General features: G+C 35.7%; 1 protein-coding gene across 5 annotated transcripts in view; it reads right to left on the bottom strand.

Annotated features, from left to right (window-relative positions):
* TAX1BP1 (Tax1 binding protein 1) overlaps positions 1 to 20,782 on the bottom strand; it is a 52,012-nt gene that overhangs the window by 14,662 nt on the left and 16,568 nt on the right. For 2 of the 5 annotated variants that reach the window (XM_050321973.1, XM_050322063.1), the window contains exons 4-11: positions 20,348 to 20,535; positions 18,973 to 19,131; positions 8,049 to 8,197; positions 7,833 to 7,923; positions 6,375 to 6,560; positions 3,337 to 3,564; positions 1,834 to 1,980; positions 501 to 594 (exon numbers count right to left, since the gene is read on the bottom strand). In XM_050321973.1, coding sequence (XP_050177930.1) covers positions 501 to 594; positions 1,834 to 1,980; positions 3,337 to 3,564; positions 6,375 to 6,560; positions 7,833 to 7,923; positions 8,049 to 8,197; positions 18,973 to 19,131; positions 20,348 to 20,535 — 1,242 coding nt within the window. The remainder of the gene's footprint in view (positions 1 to 500; positions 595 to 1,833; positions 1,981 to 3,336; positions 3,565 to 6,374; positions 6,561 to 7,832; positions 7,924 to 8,048; positions 8,198 to 18,972; positions 19,132 to 20,347; positions 20,536 to 20,782) is intronic. The other 3 variants (XM_050322146.1, XM_050322222.1, XM_050322306.1) reach the window with 3 other exon arrangements.

Below are 20,782 nucleotides of genomic sequence, written 5' to 3' on the forward strand. Positions count from 1 at the left end.
GTTCATAAAAATTATAAACTTAAACATTTGCTACTAAATGACTACTGCCTATAAAACATGAAAATAGTTGGTACACTTGACCTTGTCATCACATAATCAGAACTTTCAAGTGGATTTGATTTTACAGTAGAATGCTACAGTGGACAGTCATGATAACATGACTGTAAGATTATTGTGCTATTGTACACAAACTGAAAACTAGAGAGGATTTTTTTTTTAATTAATTATTAGTTTGGCAAAACCACATTAACTATTGAGCAGAAATTCAGGAGTTCAATCCTATTGAGATTATTAAAGAGAACTGAACTGTTTTTAAAAGGTACATGAACTTACTTATGAACATAAAAGACAAGATTTTTAGATCAATCTTCACATTTCTAATTATTGCTTTAACTAAAAAAGTGCACCTAACTTTATACTATAAATACTATCAGTGACTACTTCACATAGACAACACTTTCAGGCTGATTAAAAGCAGACAAAAGTTAAGCTGTTGATACCTGGAGATGCAGACAACTTTTTGTTTGTAACGACGGCAGTCACTGTCTCAGTGTTAGATGCATCTGTCGGTTTCTGTTGATGCCCTGCAGTTTTCTTTGTGAAAAGAAATTTTGTTTGGGTATTTAATTAAATGAAAGCCCAGGTATAAAGTAACCTTATATCTTGCAATACCATTTGCTCCAAAATTGGACTAGATGGAACTGCTCATTAAAACAGGAGGTAATAATAAAAATGCAAAACCATTTAATTCTACTAACACCTAAATTGCCTCAGACTATGATTTTTATCATCTTACTTGATAAAGTTCTCTTTCCCTAGAAACAGTAATTTCTAAGCAAATTACTAGAAAAATCTCATTTTCTAGAGAATCAGTTACACTTAAATCCATCAACTTAAATATAATATTCCATTAGAAAAATGGAGTCTCTATTGAGTGCTGGACTTCTGGTGTGAAAGCAGTGAAACCTGGTGTTTGCTACAAGATGTACAACATTGCCAAAGATGTGGAAGATTTTTAAGGAAAACCACAGATGTTCTGATAGGATACTTCATTCACCATTGACCTTCTGGATGAGAAGATGACTTTTTTAAACAATCTGTGGATCAAAACTTTGCCATTTTTTTCTGTGGATAAGAGAAATACTGAAGTCTAGTATAAGTCTAGTATTCTTAAGAATTCGCACTTGTATATCTTGCCATTGCTTATAGGCCTTTTCCCTTGAGCTCCTCTCCAACTTTAATTTTTTACAAAGTTTTGAAGAAATCTGCTCTCAAATCTGTTTGAAATTGGTTGACAAATTCAGTTACTAAGGTGGCCTAAGACTCACATTATCATTGCAAAAGGTTCATTTATTTATGAAACAAATCTTAGAAGAATGGTAAGAATACAAAATACATATGGAATACAACTGTATACTGTGTTGTGGAAACCCCCACCCCACTTCACTTTTAAATCCTCCTTCAAGTTCTCCATTTCCCTCACTTTTGGATTTGGGTTTTTTGTTAGTTTTTTGTGGTGGCACTGGAGAGAGGCAGTAATTATGCTTCAATATCAAAATTCTTCCCTGAACAATGTACTGCTTATAGGTTCATACAAACTCTATTAGGTTTCTTCACACACCAGCTACTATAAATTCTATGCTTGGTTTTGACAACTATCTAAACAAAATCACAGAAGTAATTTAGGTTTATGGAAGAATATACTAAATTGAAGAGCCATTGCTTACCACATATTTAAATCCCTTTTAAAAGCATTAGTTTTTGCAGAAGGAAATTAAATTGTTGCTGAAATGTTAGTAAAAAAACAAGTGCAATTTCTCCTGTTCTACTTACTGCCTGTTCTGTAAACTTGTTTACTTGTTTTTGAAGTTTTTGACATTCTTTGAATTTTTCCTTGTAATGGTCAGCAGCCATTTGCAGACGAAGCTTCAGATCTTCAACTTCTCTGCGCAGTTCCTGCTCCACTGTGTTTGAAGTTTCCTTCAAAAAAAATTTTTTTAAAAAAAAAGTCAGAAACTGTTCTCCCTTTTGCTCAAATACCAGTACTTCCCAAAAAGCCTTTTCTCAATTAAAGAAAACATACTGCTCCATGTAAGTACTGAAGAAATACCTCCTTTCTTTGTGAGAAGGAATGGAATAGAGTAGTAGAGCACAGAGAGGCAGCATCTGTGCTGAATTTCATTCCAACCAGGAGACACTGAGGGAGCAAACAGGCACTGGTATAATACCAGAGGCACTAAAGAAGACTCTTATTCTATAGGCTGGTTAATGGGTATCCAAAATCTGAATGCTAAGGAAAAGTCTGAACATCTTCCAGAAAGTGCTCTAGCTATCTTAGAGACAAGTACAGCCACATGGTAAAAATGGACAGACCACAACTGTATTCCCTCACACTCACTACACTTCTGCTGGAAGTGGTTCTGTTCAGCCACAACACTGACAGACAAGCTAAGCAAATAACATCTGTCAGCTAGATATATGCCATATTCAGACACTTGCTGTTAACTTAAGTCACTCAGATGATCTGCTACTTCTTTCAGGATGCATTTCAAAGACACTGTACACATCTGAAATTCTTAGGAAAAAACCCCACAAAATTCTTTGACATTTCAAATGTAATAGTTCTTCTGAGGGCTGTACTATTCACTTCGTACTTACAGCACTGTTTTAATTACTGTTCAGCTCAATATATTTTTTCAAACAGCTACATCATTACTGTAATCCTAGTAGCAAATTAATCCAATGCAGTTTCAGTTATGGAAGATCCAGTATAAAGCTCACTTAGGTCAAAATGATGAAACTTACATTAGCTCACTAGGTTTTTATCCAAGACTAAGAAAGTCAAAGCAGTTTCCATTACATTAATATTTTTATACTTACAAACGCTAAAGCAAATTAACTTTGACGGTAAATATTGAAAGGACTCATAAGAATTAAAGAGAATCCATCAATGAGGAAAGAACATTATAAAACAATCCAAACCTCTACCAATCCATTTTCCTACTTGAATTAATTTTTAATGGGACTGTAGTTCACATATCAGAATTAAGACAGGGAGAAGATTTAAAATAACACAGATAAATACTGCATTATTCTGTGAAAATAATGTGGGAAGAAGTCAATGTGAGTAGTATCATAAACCTCCTTTCTTACCAATGTTCCAAATCAGCTAACATGCACTTGATTTAAGATTGTATCTTGAATGCCAAAAGAGAATTTGATGATGATTCGTACTAATCACCCAGAAACCTATTTTATTACCCAACACCAGTAAAGCCAGCTCTGACAGGTTTTATAAATACAGATAAACTTCAGCACTAAATACTGACAATTTACCTGTTCATTTTTCAAAGTTGTGATTTTTTTAAGTTCAGCTAAAGCTTCAGCAAGTTGCTTTTTAAATTTTTCATTTTCCAGACGTGCACTGTGAAGATCTGCCATCGTCTTATCTCGCACATTTACTGCGTCACTCAGCTCCTTTGACATTAGAACAGCTTCTTGTTTGCTAGCCTGAATCTGATCTTCAGCTTTCCGAAGCTGCTCTTTTAAAATACTTGTATCCTCCTAGGAAAGAAAAGAGATGGAAGAGAACTCATCACCTTTTAATTCAAAGCTTAAATAGAGGTTGGTATAGGGATTAGAAACATTTGAAAGAAAAACCAAAGTTTTCCTGGTGGCTTTTAGTAAAACCACTAAATCAAGAAGTCAGTACACAAGTACCGCTTTCCCCATTTGCCTTCTTTGCCAACCATGACGTGCAAACATATTTCACTATGAGATAAAGGCAAATTTAAATATGGTTATTTTCTCTATACTGGAATTTTGTTGGATTTTCAGCTTTAAACATATGCCAAAAATAAGTCTTTCTGTTTTCCAGAATATGTTTTCTTATCCCTGTAGAACTCCAGTTCAAAACGGAAGTTCATTCCACAGTAACACACTGCAGCTAATAACAGAGTAAGAGATTTTAAAATGCCTACAACTGGTTGACATACAACACTGTAAAGCAGCTTTGGGATGTTTTTCTCACCATTCCATTTCCCGAGATCTTGCACAACGAGCTTTTCAGAAGGAACACAGAACAAGAAGTAATGAAGAGCAAGCTGCAGCATGCAGAACTAAGCACTGCTGCAGCTCCATAGGGCAGCCCAAGAGCCAAGTGACCAAGCTGAACTACCAGCCTCTCATTGCTCAGAGAAGGCCAGGATTACAAAAAAAAAATAATAATAATTAAAAAAAGCTACTATGTAAGGTACTCTCAACCTCTGGGCTTCCTAATGCCATAATCATCTCATTCTTGAGTCTAGATATAAATCCAGGTATCTCTAGTCCACTATTTGGTCATTCTTTAAGATAGCATGTCCTTTTTATCATCTTGCTATTTCCCTTCTCAAAAGCACTACTTTCCCACTTAAATTTTACATTCATAACTCGTATTATTTTAACACAATTCATATTCTTTTGAGATCCAAATTGCTTTTCTGTGAGAAGACTGATTGGCAAGATACACAAGATAAAGTTGCCTGCGTTATCTTATATTCCCATGCTGGCCTCGAAGGCTGTGTCTAAACTGACTCTCTAGTTTGGATCAAGAGCACATTTGTGAAGCAAAACTCCCAGTCAATTCCATTATTGCCTATCACACGCTAGATCAGAGGACAGAACAATCTCAGGGCACAGAAACCGCATTCCTTTTGGATGAAATGGAAAAGGATGATGTACATCAGGAATAAATACCTAATGGTTATTCTATTGCGGGTTTACCCTGGGTGGATGACAGACGCCCACCAAAGATGCTATACCTTCCCCTCCTCAGCTGGACTGCAGGTGAATATACTAAAGGCTTGGGGGTCGAGGACAGGGAGAGATCACTAAGCAATTATTGTTATGGGCAAAACAGACTCAACTTTGGGGAAAAATTAATTTATTACCGAGCAAATCAGACTGGAATAATGAAAAACTAAATCAAATTTTAACACATCTTCCCCCCCAAGCCCTTCCTTCTTCCCGGGCTCAACTTCTCTGCTGAATTTTCTATCTCCATCCTCAGCGTCATAGAAGGGATGGGGGCTGCAGTCAGTTCATCCCACCCTGCCTCTGCCATTCCTTTCTCATCAGGAGGGTACTCCTCACACTCTTCCTCTTCTCCAGTGTAGGGTCCCTTCCAAGTGAGACAGTCCTCTAAAACTTCTTCAGTGAGAGTCCTTCCCACAGGATGCAGTTCTTCATGAACTATTCCAGTGGGGGGTCCCATGCACAGGGTGAAGTCCTTCAGGAACAGATCGCTCCAGTCTGGTCATAGGTCCTGACAGCAAACCTCCTCCATTGTGGGCCTCCCACAGGATCACAGCCTCCTTCAGGCACATCCATCTTCTCTGGCATGGGGTCTTCCATAGGCTCCACCATTAACCTCCCTGGGTTGCAGGGGAACAGCCTGCCTCACCAGGGTCTTCACCATGGGCTGCAGGGGAACGTTTGCTCCAACATTTGGAACAACCTTTTCCCCTCCTTCACTAACCCTGATGTCTGCAGAGTTCTTTCTCTCACATGTTCTCACTCCTCTCTTCAGCTGCAATCACTCTCACACAGTTTCCCCCTTCACCACCCATGCTTCTTAAATATCTCTTATCCCAGAGGCGCTACCACCATCACAGACAGGCTCAGCCTTGGCCAGTGGTGGGTCCATCTTGGAGCCCACTGGCATTGGTTCTGTCAGGCATTGGCTGGTAGAGGCTCTCTCAAAGGAAGCTTCTAACAGCTTCTCACAGAAGCCACCCCTACAGCCACCCCACTACCAAAACCTACACAAACCCAATATATCTATCCATACCACCAGACTAGAACTAGTCTGAAGTAAGCCCACCTGGACCATGGACAGCGTAGATACCAACTCTTCAGCAATTTCACTCTTCTATTACACCACAATGCTTGCTAAGCACAATGCTACCACGTAGTGTAGTAGGTGAACTCTTCCTTCAAAATCCTACTGTCACTCTTATCACCCTCTGCAGTCACAAGACAGCTACTTTATGCACTTTTTTCCTCAATCTTCTTTCTTTTTTCATGAAGCTAAAAGCAACTCAGGAGCACACCACTTTTACTGATGCACTTTTACTGAGCTCAAAAATTACTTTTTCACACATAGTTAATCTCAAAGTTCATCATGTAAGAGACCTCAACAAGCTCAGAAGGTACAAAACTAAAACACAATTCAGTTTTTTGCTCATTTTTTGCATCTACTGAGAACACCGTAATCCTCCTGCCTTTTAGCCTAAACCCTGGTGATATCTTCAACTTCTTCCTTTCTCTTGTCAAGCACATACAACCTTAGATATGTTTATTTAAATCAGGCCAATTATATTAGTAATGCTTACCTTGTTTGATGAGGAGAGCAAAAAAGCTTTCTTCATATTTTCTTTTTCAGCTATCAATAGCTGTAATCTGCCAACCTCCTCTTTATAATACGATATCATGTTTTCTTTGTTTGCATCCAAATTCTTAAACGTCTGGATTTCTTTTACTAGTTTGGTGTTTTCTATTTCTGTATTCTTCAAGTGTATCTGTAATGATGCTAAAACATGTCAAACTTCTTCCATATTAGGAGAACTACTGTTCACCTGTCCATTTAAGTGCTCACTAAATTCTAATTTATCTCTGAGGTGGATTAGAACAGGTAGAGAGAAAAATCAGGCAATATCACTGCCCTGCAGCCCAAACTTTCTGGTGGGAATTCTTTCAGCATGATCACCTCGCAACAGCTCCACTCCACAGCTAACTTTAAGAGAAGCTAAAGACCTAATTTCTCTCCACATCAAATTAAGCTATTCAGAATTCACTCCTCTCTTCACAAAAGCTGAACAATTAAGGACAAGCAAAAGAGAAATGACAAAACTAAAGCGAAATTAAACTTCTAGTAGTATCTGCCTGCAAATATCTAAGCAAACAGGACTACATCAGCAGTATTTATTTCCAAAAACAGTAAACTACTTTCAGCAACTCTAGAGCTGTTTTAAAAATGTCATCAAATATATCCTATTATGCCTAATAAAGAATAGATGGATAGCTGCTGCACTCAAGTGTTTTCCACTCAGACTATAAGATTTATGCTGCTTATTTACCAAGGGATTCCATGCTTGTAAAAGATGTTTTGAGATTTTATGACTTCTGCTGTGTATCTAATACTGCCTGTCACATAATGACATCTTCCTATGAAGAGAAATAATCTTTTAAATACACTTGATTTGTTTCATAAAACCTAAAGATTTCACTATTTTAAGATTTAGGGGTTTTTTTTGGGGGGGAGGAACTATATTTTATATATGGGTTTCTCTCGGTATGAGCAAAAGAAATCAGCTATGTTAGTAAAAAGTCAATGCAATATAGAACCTACTAAAGCTTCTCAACATTATGCACAAGATTCAAGAATAGGGGTCTAGAAAACAAAGTCTGAAGAGAGAATGTAAATGAGTAAGCAGTATTTGACTTACAAAGAAGTGTGTAAATATGACCAGTTACTGGCTGATGCACGGAATAACTAAAGACTTCTTTCACTAGTATCTATTAGGTTTTTTTACTGTATCTGTGCTTTAACAGATTTTGCTGATCCATTCTCCTTCTTAAGAGACCTTTTTATGTCATGGGATGAATTCAAATGCTGTTTCCTCATTCATTTTTATATGAGAACATCTGTAACTATCTTAAAGATCTGTTCACAGAAGTTACCCATTTCCTTTTTTCTTTAACAAATTCAGGGTTTTTTCTCCATAAAACATTATTACCTTTATTTCAAACCACTTCATTCCAGCATATACAGGTACAAGCAATAAAGTTACCTTATAAAGTTCTTTTTCATCCTTTTCTGTCTTTAACACACATTCAAGTTGCTCCTTCTCAAGCGTCACTTTCTTCAGTTTGTCCTTCAGACTGAAACATTGACAAATTATTGGTGCAGAACTATTAATACAGAAAATCTATGCATATATTAAAAACTGTTAGTTCAACCTTTGAAAAAAAAGCAAAACAAGGAAGATAAGAAAAAGACTAAGTACCTGTCTAACTCAGTTTCTTTCGCAATGGCTTTCTGGGTAACAGTCATGATATCTTCTTCAAGCTGGAGAACTTTTGAAGCAGCTTCATCATGCTTCTTCTTCAAATCATCACTTTCCCTTTTAAGCGCTTCTGATGCTTGAATATTACTCTTTTAAGAAAATTACAAATAGATGTCATTTGAGAATGTGATTCTTCAGATGTACAACATGCTATTTGAATTAATGCCAAAATACGGCCATTAGATTTCTTCTCTTCCTTAAAATGTACGATAAGCCCATTTCAAGTATACATGAACACATATATTGAATACTGCTATGCACAGTTCATATATATTATGAAGGGGTCAATAAGGAGTTTGTTTTGGTGCATTTGGTTACACAGAGACTACCAAAGACTTCTGAGTACAGGACAAAGAAAACCGTTTCATATCTTTTGCCTCTTTCCTTCTGGTAAACAAACGAACTGTCTAGCTTAGAAAATATAAAGAACTTCTAGTTCTCTTTGTACTCAGTTTTACTTGCAAAGAAGGAAGGCTTGCATTTGTATAGTTACACCACTCAAGCAAGCCACAGGAAAGATGATTGTGGGCAAAAGGAGATATAAAAAGGTGGGGGGAGGGAGCCCATGGAACCTCATGCAACCATTGTGGGATTTATGTCTCGGATATTGGAAGCTGAGACAGATGATGATGACAACACCCAGCATAGATTCCTTTGTCAGAAAACTGACAAATACAAGATGGGAAGCCACTTCTAGTATCACATGCATTATCTAATTACAGTAATGTCCATAATGTTCTATGGCAGTAGCAGTTAAACTCTCATCTCCACCACAGCAAAATGGTCACTTAAAGCCAGGTCATCTTAAAAAACCCAGAAAATAATTATTTTCAAGAAAATACTATTTTCTTGAGAAAAATAAATTAGTAACACTAAATATCGCAGAACAGTATCACATACTGAGATAATATGCCACTATTCCTGATATCAAAGTGCAATAAAGCTCAGCTTAGTATCAACTATGACAGTGATTCAAATCAAACTGTAAAGACAGACTTACCAACATATCTGACTACAGTACAACTTAAAGTGTTTGTGCAGATACTAAGGTACAAGTTGTCTTTCTGCTGTACATTTGTAAGATTAAAGCACTACTTCATCTATTCATTTTTAAACAAAGCTCAATGCCCTGAAACAACAAGACTGTACTGTTAAATCAAGAGAAACACATCAGCCAGAGTTTACGAAGAACCCCTACTGGCCAAATTCCAACCTAACTAACAATGTTTTAAGTACAATAAAATATAATGAGGACTGGTTTTACTCATTAATTGTCAAAATACACTGTTCACAAGTACAATTAAGCCCCGCTTTTACAAGGAACCAAACAGAAGTTTGGGCATTATGATTTTTTGCGGGGAGGTAGGGAGTGTTGAATTGAAAGGAATGGAAAATTTAACTGATGACTCAATCACTTCCTATACACTAAACCAGTATGTAAAGTAGACTTTTATTTTTGTTACATATGTTATATAAAAGGATTAATATATTACAACTATTTAAATTCTAAATTGCTTTATTAGGCCTTAATATAATAAAGAATTTCAAGAGATCATGAATTTACCCTCTTTTTTTTTTTTTTAAGAAACAGTATTAGAGAAGATGACCCACAATTTTCATATGGTCTTTATTTCTGAAGAGCTATCAGCTTCCTGCAACCAAAAATATATGTACTTGCGGCAGGAGGGCAAGGATATTTTAATTAAAGTCAGTATTCCAAGTAAAACTTGCTATGTAACCAGCAGCAACAACACACTTTATAACTGCTTGTCCTCCCCTAGTGCAGTGGAGACTAATTACTTGCCCCTGTTTTGAAAGCCTAGTATAGTAAAAAGTCTATTTCAATGCATATCTGTGTTTTCTCTAAACACCACTTCGGTGTAACTGTAACTGTTGTAACCCAAGTGCCTTCAAAAGAATTTAATCTGATACATTATATATACAAACTGTACAAACAGTTCAAACAGGCTGCCAAAGGTAACATATATTAAAAGGAATTAATAGCCTGAAAAAAATTCACTCCACAAACAACATCACAATTGATGCTGCTTTGCTAGTTATTCTAAAGGGACATGGTACTAAAATGTAAAAGTTCCATACTTAACAGATTCTCACCTAATAAACTTGTTTAGATACAACTAAAGTCTACAGTTTTGAAAGAAAAAAAAAAAGGATTAATTTTTAGAGACGACTTGTTATTTTACAGAATTCTTAGCAATTCAGTTTAGATGCAGTGATCCTAGTCCCATACACAGTTACAGCAGTTTCAGAGCCTGTAAAATTTAAAATGAATGCTCTTAGACTATTTTACAGGTAAAAGTCAACTGTGTTTAGAAGGAGTCTAAAGGGAAAGAATATAATAAACACATCAACTAAATGTGCACCCTCTATTACAAAGAATATAATTCCTTTCTGTAATCATTGTTTTAATTACATTATCTTAATCTATCTGGTATATCTACAAATACTGTAAGTTTTCTTCCACTTTCTTAACAGAGGGGAAAACGGAGGGAAAAAAAAAAAGCACAGCAAGAGTATTTTATTGACGTGGTTTAAAAACACCCCACAATTTTAAGGTTATTTTTACTCTGAATTCTATTTTTAATCCAGTTACAAATGCAGCTTCCCCTGCTCCCGTCCCTAGAGTCGCAACAGCCATAAGGGTGGAGGGGAGAAGCAAACTGTACCACAAGGGTCAGAGTAACCAGTCAGAAATTACTTAAGGCAGCTTTACAGCTGCAAAACAAAAAGCTACCAAAACAGAAAATCCTGTAACTACTAGGAGCCTCACCAGTAAAAAGAGACAAAGGTAATTCAATTTAGTTTTCAAGTGAATTTCCTCAGAATCAAAATCCCACTTTGAAAAAACTTCATGTACCTTCAGATAAAGAAAAAGAAGAAATACATGGGCTCCAAAATCTTGCTGCTATTCTAAAATGGCAAAAGATTTAAGACTGATTATTTTAAAAATAATTTTATTATAATTCCATGAAACACTGTCCTCCCTGGAAGAGCTGCCATTATAAATAATGTGATTTGTTTACAGTGCACTGCAAACAGCTGCCGAAAGAACAGAGCTTTTACATCAAAAAGCTCTAAATTACAGATCAGTTGCTTTAGTTTTGTCTTACCTGTATCATAAATACACTGAGTGAAAAGCTCATAAAGCTATTATAAGCATTATCTAGGCGAATATCATGTATGGGCTCTTCCTCGAAACATGTTTAAAATCCATTTAATAAATACACTCCTGATGCAAAAGGACTAATAATCTTCCATTTGAGAACGGAATAGCCATGAAGTTTAAGGTTCTCATTTTTATAAGAGAAAAACCACGGTAAAAATCCCTATGTTCAACAATGAATAACAACACACTTTCCTTACTCATTTCTTACTTCTAATAGATTCATGCAACACCAGCAAAGCATGTCAGCGTACAGTCTGGTTCATGCAAGTAAAATGGTACAGAGATCCCTTCCTGTAAATCAGCACATACTTTTCAAACATACTTAAGGCAGAGAGATCCAACCAACAGAATAAAACACTTCAAAAATACAACTCAAGGCTATTTTGAGACATCTTGCAGTATGGCATTAGGCAGCATGGTTTTTTATGCTTCATCTTCCCTTTTCATAACATGTAAAACTCCCTACCCACCTTCCCACCTTTTCAAAATCATTCCAAAACTAAAGCATTCCCCTTTGATTATTGGCTAGTATCTGCCATCTTGTTTTACTCTTTAGAGAATGCATACACGGTAGGGAAGAATGAAAGGGTAAAAATGAGCTATGTAGCTCTGAAACTCAAGAGGTCAAATCACTAGGTACAAGACAATCTCCTTAAAAACAAAAATAACAAAACAAACAACAAAACAGCACCTTTCAACTAGACTGATTTATCTGGATGTAATGTAATGTCAGAAGAACCATTATGATTCATATTCTACAGGGAATTTAGGCAGGATGAATCATCAGTAGGAGCCACTGCAAAATCCAAGTGTTCTCGATAACACAGGGCCTCTAAGTTCTGAAAGGAAATCTCAAGTTGTAATTTTTATTTCTAAAACAAAATTTAAGCCTTCAGTAAAGTAAAACAGCAAACCAATTCCAAACAAACTCAATCACGCTTTTATCCTTGTGACTACAATTTGCAACAGAAATAGTGCTCTAAAAAACACTGAAGTCACTCTATTCTGCAAACCTAAGATATCACAGTGGTAGTACTTTATCTGCCTTAACTTTTCAACTCACATTGTTAAACAGATCAAAACTACAAAAGGCCTAACTCTGCAAAAGTTCATCTAAGTCACATCAGTCATTCAATTACTGTCATGAAAATTACAAACAGCTGAAGCATTTACACACACTATGATTTTGCAGCATGTACTTACATGTCAGAATGTTGATTTCTAAAAACGTTATAATTTCACCATAAGCTATTGATTTTGCAAAGTCAATGAATATATAATCTGAAGTGCAGAATACTTCAAATGAATCTGTTTAATTATCCAGTGAAATAATTTTCAATTGCCCAGTTTAAGAAATATTCATACACAGAACAGCCACTACAACCATAAAACAGGGTTTTCTCTTCATATGATGTTTATAGTACCCCGGGGTACTGTAATTGCTGTGCCAACCTGAGCAATTCCGAGTGTTTAATTTGTGTCTTAATTTACATGAAATGTGGGGAGGTTTGTTTTTTGGCGGCAGGGGGGACAGTTTCTTGGTTGTTATTTGGGTTTTTTCTTTTTGGGTAGTTTGTTTTTATTTGATTTTTGTGGTTTGATTTTTGGGTTTTTTTGCTAAAACAATACATCTTCCTGACCATCACATTTTCACACATGCAGCAAACATGAACATTATGAACAGAGCCCGGTTTAAAGAGACACTAAAAAGACCCTTGATTCACTTACTTATATACACACAGGCTAACTGGGCACTTGTACTGCTGACATATCACACTGCACAACAGCCTTTTTTCACTGTCTAAACAGAGGAACTCTCCTTTTAAAATGGCATCCAAAGCCAATTTAAATTAATCCCTGATACTTGAATAAAATTCTTGAAAGAATAAAGCTACTGTGCAGGTAGAACTCGTCATCAGAATGTGAATTTAGATGCATGTCCTACTAAAACTCTCCATCAGACAGAAGAATAAGACCTCTTTTAAAAAGTTAAATGGTAAACTTACAAAAAGCATGAAAGAACAAGTTTATCAAGTCAGTAAATTCACTTCTGCCTCAATTTATGCCAGTGTCATAACAGAAACTCTATCCAAATGTTCACAAGGTCAAAGAATGAGCTGACAATCTGCAAATCTGTTGCTTCTGACTCAAGGTAAACACACATGCAAACTACTGCCACAGGAATACGAATTGTCACCGTCACATTAACAAAATTCGTTCAGACGCGCTCTCTTCCCACTAGAGGGAGACCAATGACTGTAAAAGCATCACTTACAAGCTTTGCTCTCTACAAAAGCACAAAACCTGTGTCCACAAAATTGAAGGGTCGCAGAGTATCAGAGGAGTGACCAGTGAAAGACCATCAGAATGACCACTGCACATTTCTCGCATTCAGCACAGTAATATTAAACCTTAAGACAGCAGGCAAGTGCACTGCTGCCAGAGAGCTTATACACGGTTTAAGCATACACAAAAATGGGAACACAAAGACCAAAAAGACATGCATTCTGGTTATTTACAAAGGTATACTTTATATTCATAATATCTAAGATGCAAGTTGTAAATATTTATGTTATTGTTTTCTACATAAAAACACACTAAGTTTTTGTTCAAATTTTTACTTCAATTTTTGAAAAAGTAAGACATAGTCAGATGAAAGCAGCATACCAATGTGATTTAACACATTGAATATGTACCAGCTCACAAAAGTAAATCAAAGGAAAAATTGAAATACTGAAAGCAAACTAAAACAGTTCTGGTAACCATGTATCACGTGTCATCTTCTTAAGCAAAATGATCCTAGGGAGTAGTCACATAATTATTTTAACAGTGTTATACTGCAAGCTGTACATACAGCATGCTTTTAAATAAAAGTATGCTATCAGGGAACATCATCCTAGTAAAAAGAAATTTAACCCTGAAAAACTAAGAGGTTTTTAAGAAAAAGATACGACATTTCTGAAACATTTCCCATAATTTCACATTTACTTTGAGCTCCTACACAGAGTAGTAACAGATTAAGTTAAATCTTCACACTCAGTAATAGCAAATTTAATGTCATCTGGGGGAAAAAAGGTCCAGGAAGGATTTAACTGACACAGAAACTCCTGCAAAAGACTACTATGTTTTCGTCTACCTGAAAACAGAGCAGCCCTTTTCAGAAGACTAAAAAGAGTGTGCACGCTGTGGGGCAAGAGAAAAAAATGTCACTTACGCCCTCTCTAAACTGATTTTTTTGCTTTAAGCAGCCATTGGATAAGAGAAAAAGACTACTCTAAAAAAAAAAAAAAAAAGACTGATTTTGTACCAAGTTCTACAATATCTCAAGCATCAGAAGGGTGGGGTGGTTACCACAGCTTAATGGTAGTAACCGTAAGTGTACACTAATTTATTGGGGCTGAAGAGCACTTTCCCTCTGAGCACAAAGACTGACTAATGCAGAGCTGTCTGTCTTGCAAGCATTTTTTTTCTCTGATGTTGGCAATGACAACATGAGAAAACTATGTCTGCAGAATCATTCATGTGTTGAATACAAACTAAAAATACAGGTGTTTCTTACTCCAATGCAATAAAACACTAAAAAAAAATTAAACCAAATCTAAAAAACCCTCAAGCCTTTAGGGACAAGCAGTGACTCACAGTGCTATAACATGTATTAGAAGCTGTGTTTCAAGAACTCTAATAGCACATTATCACTTTATGTCTTGAATGCATTTATTCCTCCTACCTTTGGTAGGAAATGAGATGGCTACTCTCTAAGAAGATAACAAACAATTATTTATGTCCCGAACAACAAGGGTACTTTAGCAAATCAAAATGTGTAGTTTACTGTGGCCATTACAGTCTGAAGTGCCAAAACACAGGAACTGTTTTTAAAACTCAAAACATAGGAATCTTTTCACTACTTATAAACATGCACAGAGCCCAATATTCATGCTTCATGGAGCACTGGTTGCATTACCTGAATAGATTGCTTATTACACCATGTTCTTAAAAGACTGATCTACTTTCAGCTTTTTTCTTCCTAATATTTTCTGGAATGACTTACAAAACATCCCAACTAGGCAAAAAGCAGACTGAGAAGACAACAGTTCCACTCCAAAAAATTCTGAGAGTAACTATGGGGAGAAGAGAGATCATTTAACCAAGAGTGGGAGGGAAGCACTAACTGGGATATAGCTGTGGCATTCTTGTGTCAACAACTATTCTGTCTATATCAAGAAATCAATGCTTCTACAGACACGGTTCGATGAACCAAACTACTACTGAGCTATTTCTGCAACCAAGGAACTGATAAAAATCAATACCAAAATGACGAAAGTGGTCTAAATGCATATGAATAAATACGAAAAGGGGATTTTAAGAGAACTCTGTTTTAACAAAACATCTTCATATTGGGAACTCTGAGCTTTTCCATCATTAATCTACCTTTTATTGGTTACACTTTACCACAGTAAGGTAACTTACATGCTATGACCCTAACCACACCATCCACATTCTGTTCAATTCAATTACAAAAATAAGGAAGCTTAACACTGTACTTGAGCAAAAGACACGAGCTCAGTTAACCATATTATTTACTATGAGGAAAGTAAGTATGATTTTTAGAAATTAGGCACATTAACTAGTGTTATGTATAAAGGGATTCATAACTCCAGGCCCCCCCATATCACAATACAAATGGTAATAAGCAAATAGTAGTTGCCAATACATTAGAGGCATAAAGAGCTCTGCACTCAATTAGAATTAAATGCATGTGCCTGTACAGACATATCCACTTCCTTGACACATGAAATTACTGCTTTTTAAATACAGTACTTCGTACTACCATGGGGTTTTTTTGAGGGCTCTTTGCACAGGCAAAAATATATCTGTGAACTCCCTGATGGAAGTACTGTGCAAAAAGGAAAAAAACATTGTATGTTTTTAAAAGTTTTTACATGTGTTAAATGTAGCTTAGCTTTACTTTCAACAGAAATAGATTTCTATCACTTATACCTGCCTTAAACTACAAAGGTAATTGCATTTAGTGTTTACAATAATGTCATTTTCTCATATGGGCTATTTTGTTTTATTAGTTGTTGTTCTTTAGTCTAATCGGCTCTAAAGTTAAACATTCTAAAAAAATACAATTTTAAATTCATCAATTCCACTTTTTATCTATTTATGTATTAAAAGTTTAGCACACAGATAAAAATCCACATCTACGTAAAAAAAGTGAACCAGGAATAAAAGAAGAAAATAGTTCCTTGGCTAAAACAACCACTCCAAACTGAAAGGCAAAAAACTCCACAAGCCAAGCCAAAACAACCTGGCACACACTAAGCACCTGTGAAAATTCTGCTATTACACAGAATACAAAAATATTCTGATTACTTAGTGCTTCAAAGGTCATCCCTTGCAGTCTTATATAAAAATATCCAAGTTAATGCACTGTTTAGGTTTATTGCCAGTAACAATTATTCACATCACACGAAATTGATTAGATTAGCTGGGGGGGAGGGGAGTGTTGGGGGAGTGGTGTTGTAGGGTTTGCTTTGGTGATTGGTTGTGGAGGGGGTGGTTTGTGGGGCTGTTTTGTTTGAGGTTTTGAGTCTGGGTGTTGGTTTATTTTTTAAACAACTCGCTAGGAAAATAAAACCTAAGTACTGTAATCCAACTCAGTGCTGCATAACTGCTGCTCAGGAATCTTTAAATCAATCCATTAATGCACTGTACATGTTCCCAGCAAAGAGAGATTATACAATCCTGTGACCCACTGCTGTATTTCATGTGTTGGGGTGGGGAAGCAAGGAAAGCAAGAAGGGAAGTCATCTTTAAGACTGGAATGCCACATATAAAGTATTGTTTATTAAACTTTCTGATAATTAAAAAGTTGACTTCCTGTACTTGATTTGGTAGATTCTTGTTTAATTTTCAGGAATAACTCTCAATTTATATTCTGCTTATACACATAAACAAATGAAAACTTTTTCAACTCTGCAGATATGTTTCTTTTTTAAACAAGTGAAAACCAGAGAACAGAACTTAAAAGATGTAAAATAAGACCGTGTCAGTCTTAGAGACAAAAAATTCGCATGAAAAAAAGCTTCCATAGTATTCTAGACAGGCAAAGAGCAGCATCAGCCTTAGATCAGACATCTACTTATAGCTCAGCTAAATATAAGCGAGAAGTTCTTCACACTGCATCATGTCTCCATCAAAATACAAGGCAAAAAAAGGAACAACAACAAAAGATTAAAAAAAAAATTAAAAAACACACAAAATAAAACCAAACATTCCTGAAATTAAATTCTAATTGCTAAGTTGTGGTATCTTAAAGAAGAAGTTATTTTGGTTTATATAAATGCACAGTAAAGTGTGAGAAAGTACCAAGATATTTTTGTTCCTATACAATCTAACTGTATCTTTCATCGACATCTGTCAAAATCCCATTTCACAAATTTTTCCAAAATGGAATTGTAAAGCCAACATGGGTTAGAACTGACAGTTTGGTTTCAAACATTTTTTTAAATGAGGGTCTCAAATGACAATGAAAGGTATCCATGTAAGTCATTCAGACTTATCCACCAAACTTATAATCTACAGATCCATGAAAAGCAGTTATAAGTACTAAATTCTTGTTACATTGATTTGAGTTAGTTCTCCCATGCATTTGAAATTCAAATCATTCAGGAAACAGGAAAAACTTTTTTTAAACAAGATCTTATGCTTTCTTTTCTTCTTACCCAACATTTTAGTCCACTTCACTGACTATTTAAAAGTATACTACAAAGCATCAACATTTTCAACTTCCCTCAACAGACTCCTACTAAAGGTCTATCAGAAAGGACTGTTGACATGTACATACTGGTACTCAGAAATAGCCCATTAACTGCTGTCCACAGCTAAATTATATAGGCTTCATTACTTCAAATTTGTCCATGTCACCACCTCCCTCCCACATGTTTTTAATCTTCTTCTAAAAGTTGTTTTTTTAAAAAGCAGTAACTTAAAAATAGATTAGGTCCAATGTCTTGATGCTTTTTGTACAGTATTAGATTTCTTCTTGACTATATGCAGAATTCCAAATTAAGGTTGCTTTGTTTTAGGCTACATTTATATTTTAAATATTAATTAACATTGTAAATGACTTTTAGGTGTGTACTTCTTTTCCCTTTGAAAATATTCAGACCTTTGTGAAACCTTTTAAGAGAAGTCAGTCACTAGTTACTTTTTACTCTTCGTATACCCTGGCAGTAGCATTCTCTCTGAAGTCCTAATCTTTGCTCTTCGTACCAAAATTTTTTACCATTTTCAATACTGTGTGTTCTATATAGTTATTCCCTAATGAGAGGTTTTCTTGAATAGCCTTCCTCCATTTTAAATTAACGTAAGTAAACTTTAAACTATGAACTACTTTCCACTATGAGTTCCACGGTTAAATGTCAAACATCTGGTAACAGTTGTCATCGATTATCTTACCAAGCCTGGTACCAAAAGCCTTAAATATTTTAACCATTTTACGACATAAAAGGAATAGTGGCAGGAGGTTAATAGGAACTGACCTATTCTAGTGTAAATGTCTATCTAACTGCTGAGGGGTCTTGATAGCTGATTTTCACACAGTTTAAATGGTTCTTGAAAAAGCAGTATTACAGACATTATGAGTCAGCTTTAATCAGTTAAACAACTAACCTTTTGCTCTGTTTGCAATTGGTCACATCTCTGCTTCTCATGGTTAAGTTCTTTTTCCAGTCGTTCAACTTGATCTCTGAGTTGTGTTGTTTCCTTTTCCAGAACAGAAGTTACCTTTAACAGCTCTTCTTTTTCTTTTATTATTTTTTCAATTTTAAACTGTAACAAAAAAAAACAAAAATAATGTGGTTTGGTAATTTTTATCCCCTTCATTCTTATCAAATAAGTGGATAACAAATTACTCCAGTGTTTGAGCAGAAGCACAGATTGTGTGTTCCCTGGCTAGGTTGTTTTACAATTTTCAATTTCTGAAGTTTCACTGCCTTAACTGAATAGTACTACAGTACCATTAGATAGCACACATTGCAGTGTCTTGATTTATACTCAAGTTTTGTCTCCTTAAGTGCCTTTACCGTTCCCAATTTACAGTAACTGTGGACGAGCTAATTATCCCTGGACAAGCTAACCCCTAGAAACTTTCAAGGTCAGGCTGTATGGGGATCTCAGCAACCTGATCTAGTTGAAGATGTCCCTGTTCACTGCTGCAGGGTTGGACTACATGAACTTCAAAGGTCCCTTCCAACCCAAACCATTCTACAATTCTATAAACCAAGATAATATTAAATATTTGAAAAATTATTACTAATTTTAGTACTGTGAGTATGTATCTGAAAAGCAAAATTATCCTAGATGTATCTCTCTACTCTCTTACCCCTAAACTTTGAAAATTGTAAATCAAATACATGCATGTATGCCCTCAGGTGCATGGCAAGGTAAAGGAACTGTACTGAGCAATTTTCCAAGAAGCAACTCACACAAAAGTTGGGTTGGTTTTTTTGATTTTTTGGGTTTAAGTGGTGTTGAGCCTACAAACATCAAGAAGCAAATGGAAACACCTTGACTCTGGATGTAAGCACACAAGTCTAACCACATCCCTCTAGCAAAAAACATGAACATCGAAAACTGCTTTAAATAAAACAAGAGCTACTCTAATACACTTAGGCACCTGCAGTTATTCAGCTTAGTCTACAGGTCTCTTAACTTGTGTGCAAATAAAAGTACTGGTTCAGTAACCTTTTCCTTACAAGACGTACCTATTTACACAAAGGGTATCTTCCCTCCCTTCCCCTTAGTTCCTGAGTACAGATGTTGGAGATGGGCAGTACCTACTTCTATGGTTTCCCAGCCCCTGCTTAGTGCTATACAATTTAAAATCTTGATTCACTTAACATGCAAATGTTCTGAACTCCAGTCAAATACTGCAGAACAAGCCAGAAATACATATGTAGGCCTTTTCCTTCTGGTTTGTTCTTCAATATCTTAGTATGTATATATTAAAAAAATAAATAACATTTTAAGAATTGTTGTGTCAAACCTCAAGAAGTCCAGCTTTTGTGGTCACCACTAACATATCAGAGTTTCCTTCATCTTCCATAGTGAGCAATTCTTCAACAGGAGAAGAGGTACGAAACTGGAAAGGTGTGCTTGCTCCACGGATTTCTCCTTTATAAGTCACGTAACAGAACTGATAAAATTCTCCATCATCATTTGGCAAATAATATCCTGTCAAAATAAATTCAGACTTGAAGAAACATTCTACACAAACTTGCAAGTCTCTGTAATCTTAACAGATTACCACATCATGTTAGACTTACAGCTTTCATGCTCATTAACTCAGTAAGGCACAGATAAATCATCAAAACAGCAGAACAGAGAAGTCAGCCTATTTAGTCACTTTCATTCCCCAACAGTTTCTCCTGGCTTTTAAGATACATGCAAACCAGTGTTAGGCAACAGGTGCTGTTTGTAC

Source organism: Myiozetetes cayanensis, unplaced genomic scaffold (assembly GCF_022539395.1).
Source record: "Myiozetetes cayanensis isolate MyiCay16 unplaced genomic scaffold, myiCay2020 scf1, whole genome shotgun sequence".
In the NCBI taxonomy this organism is placed as follows: Eukaryota; Metazoa; Chordata; class Aves; order Passeriformes; family Tyrannidae; genus Myiozetetes; species Myiozetetes cayanensis.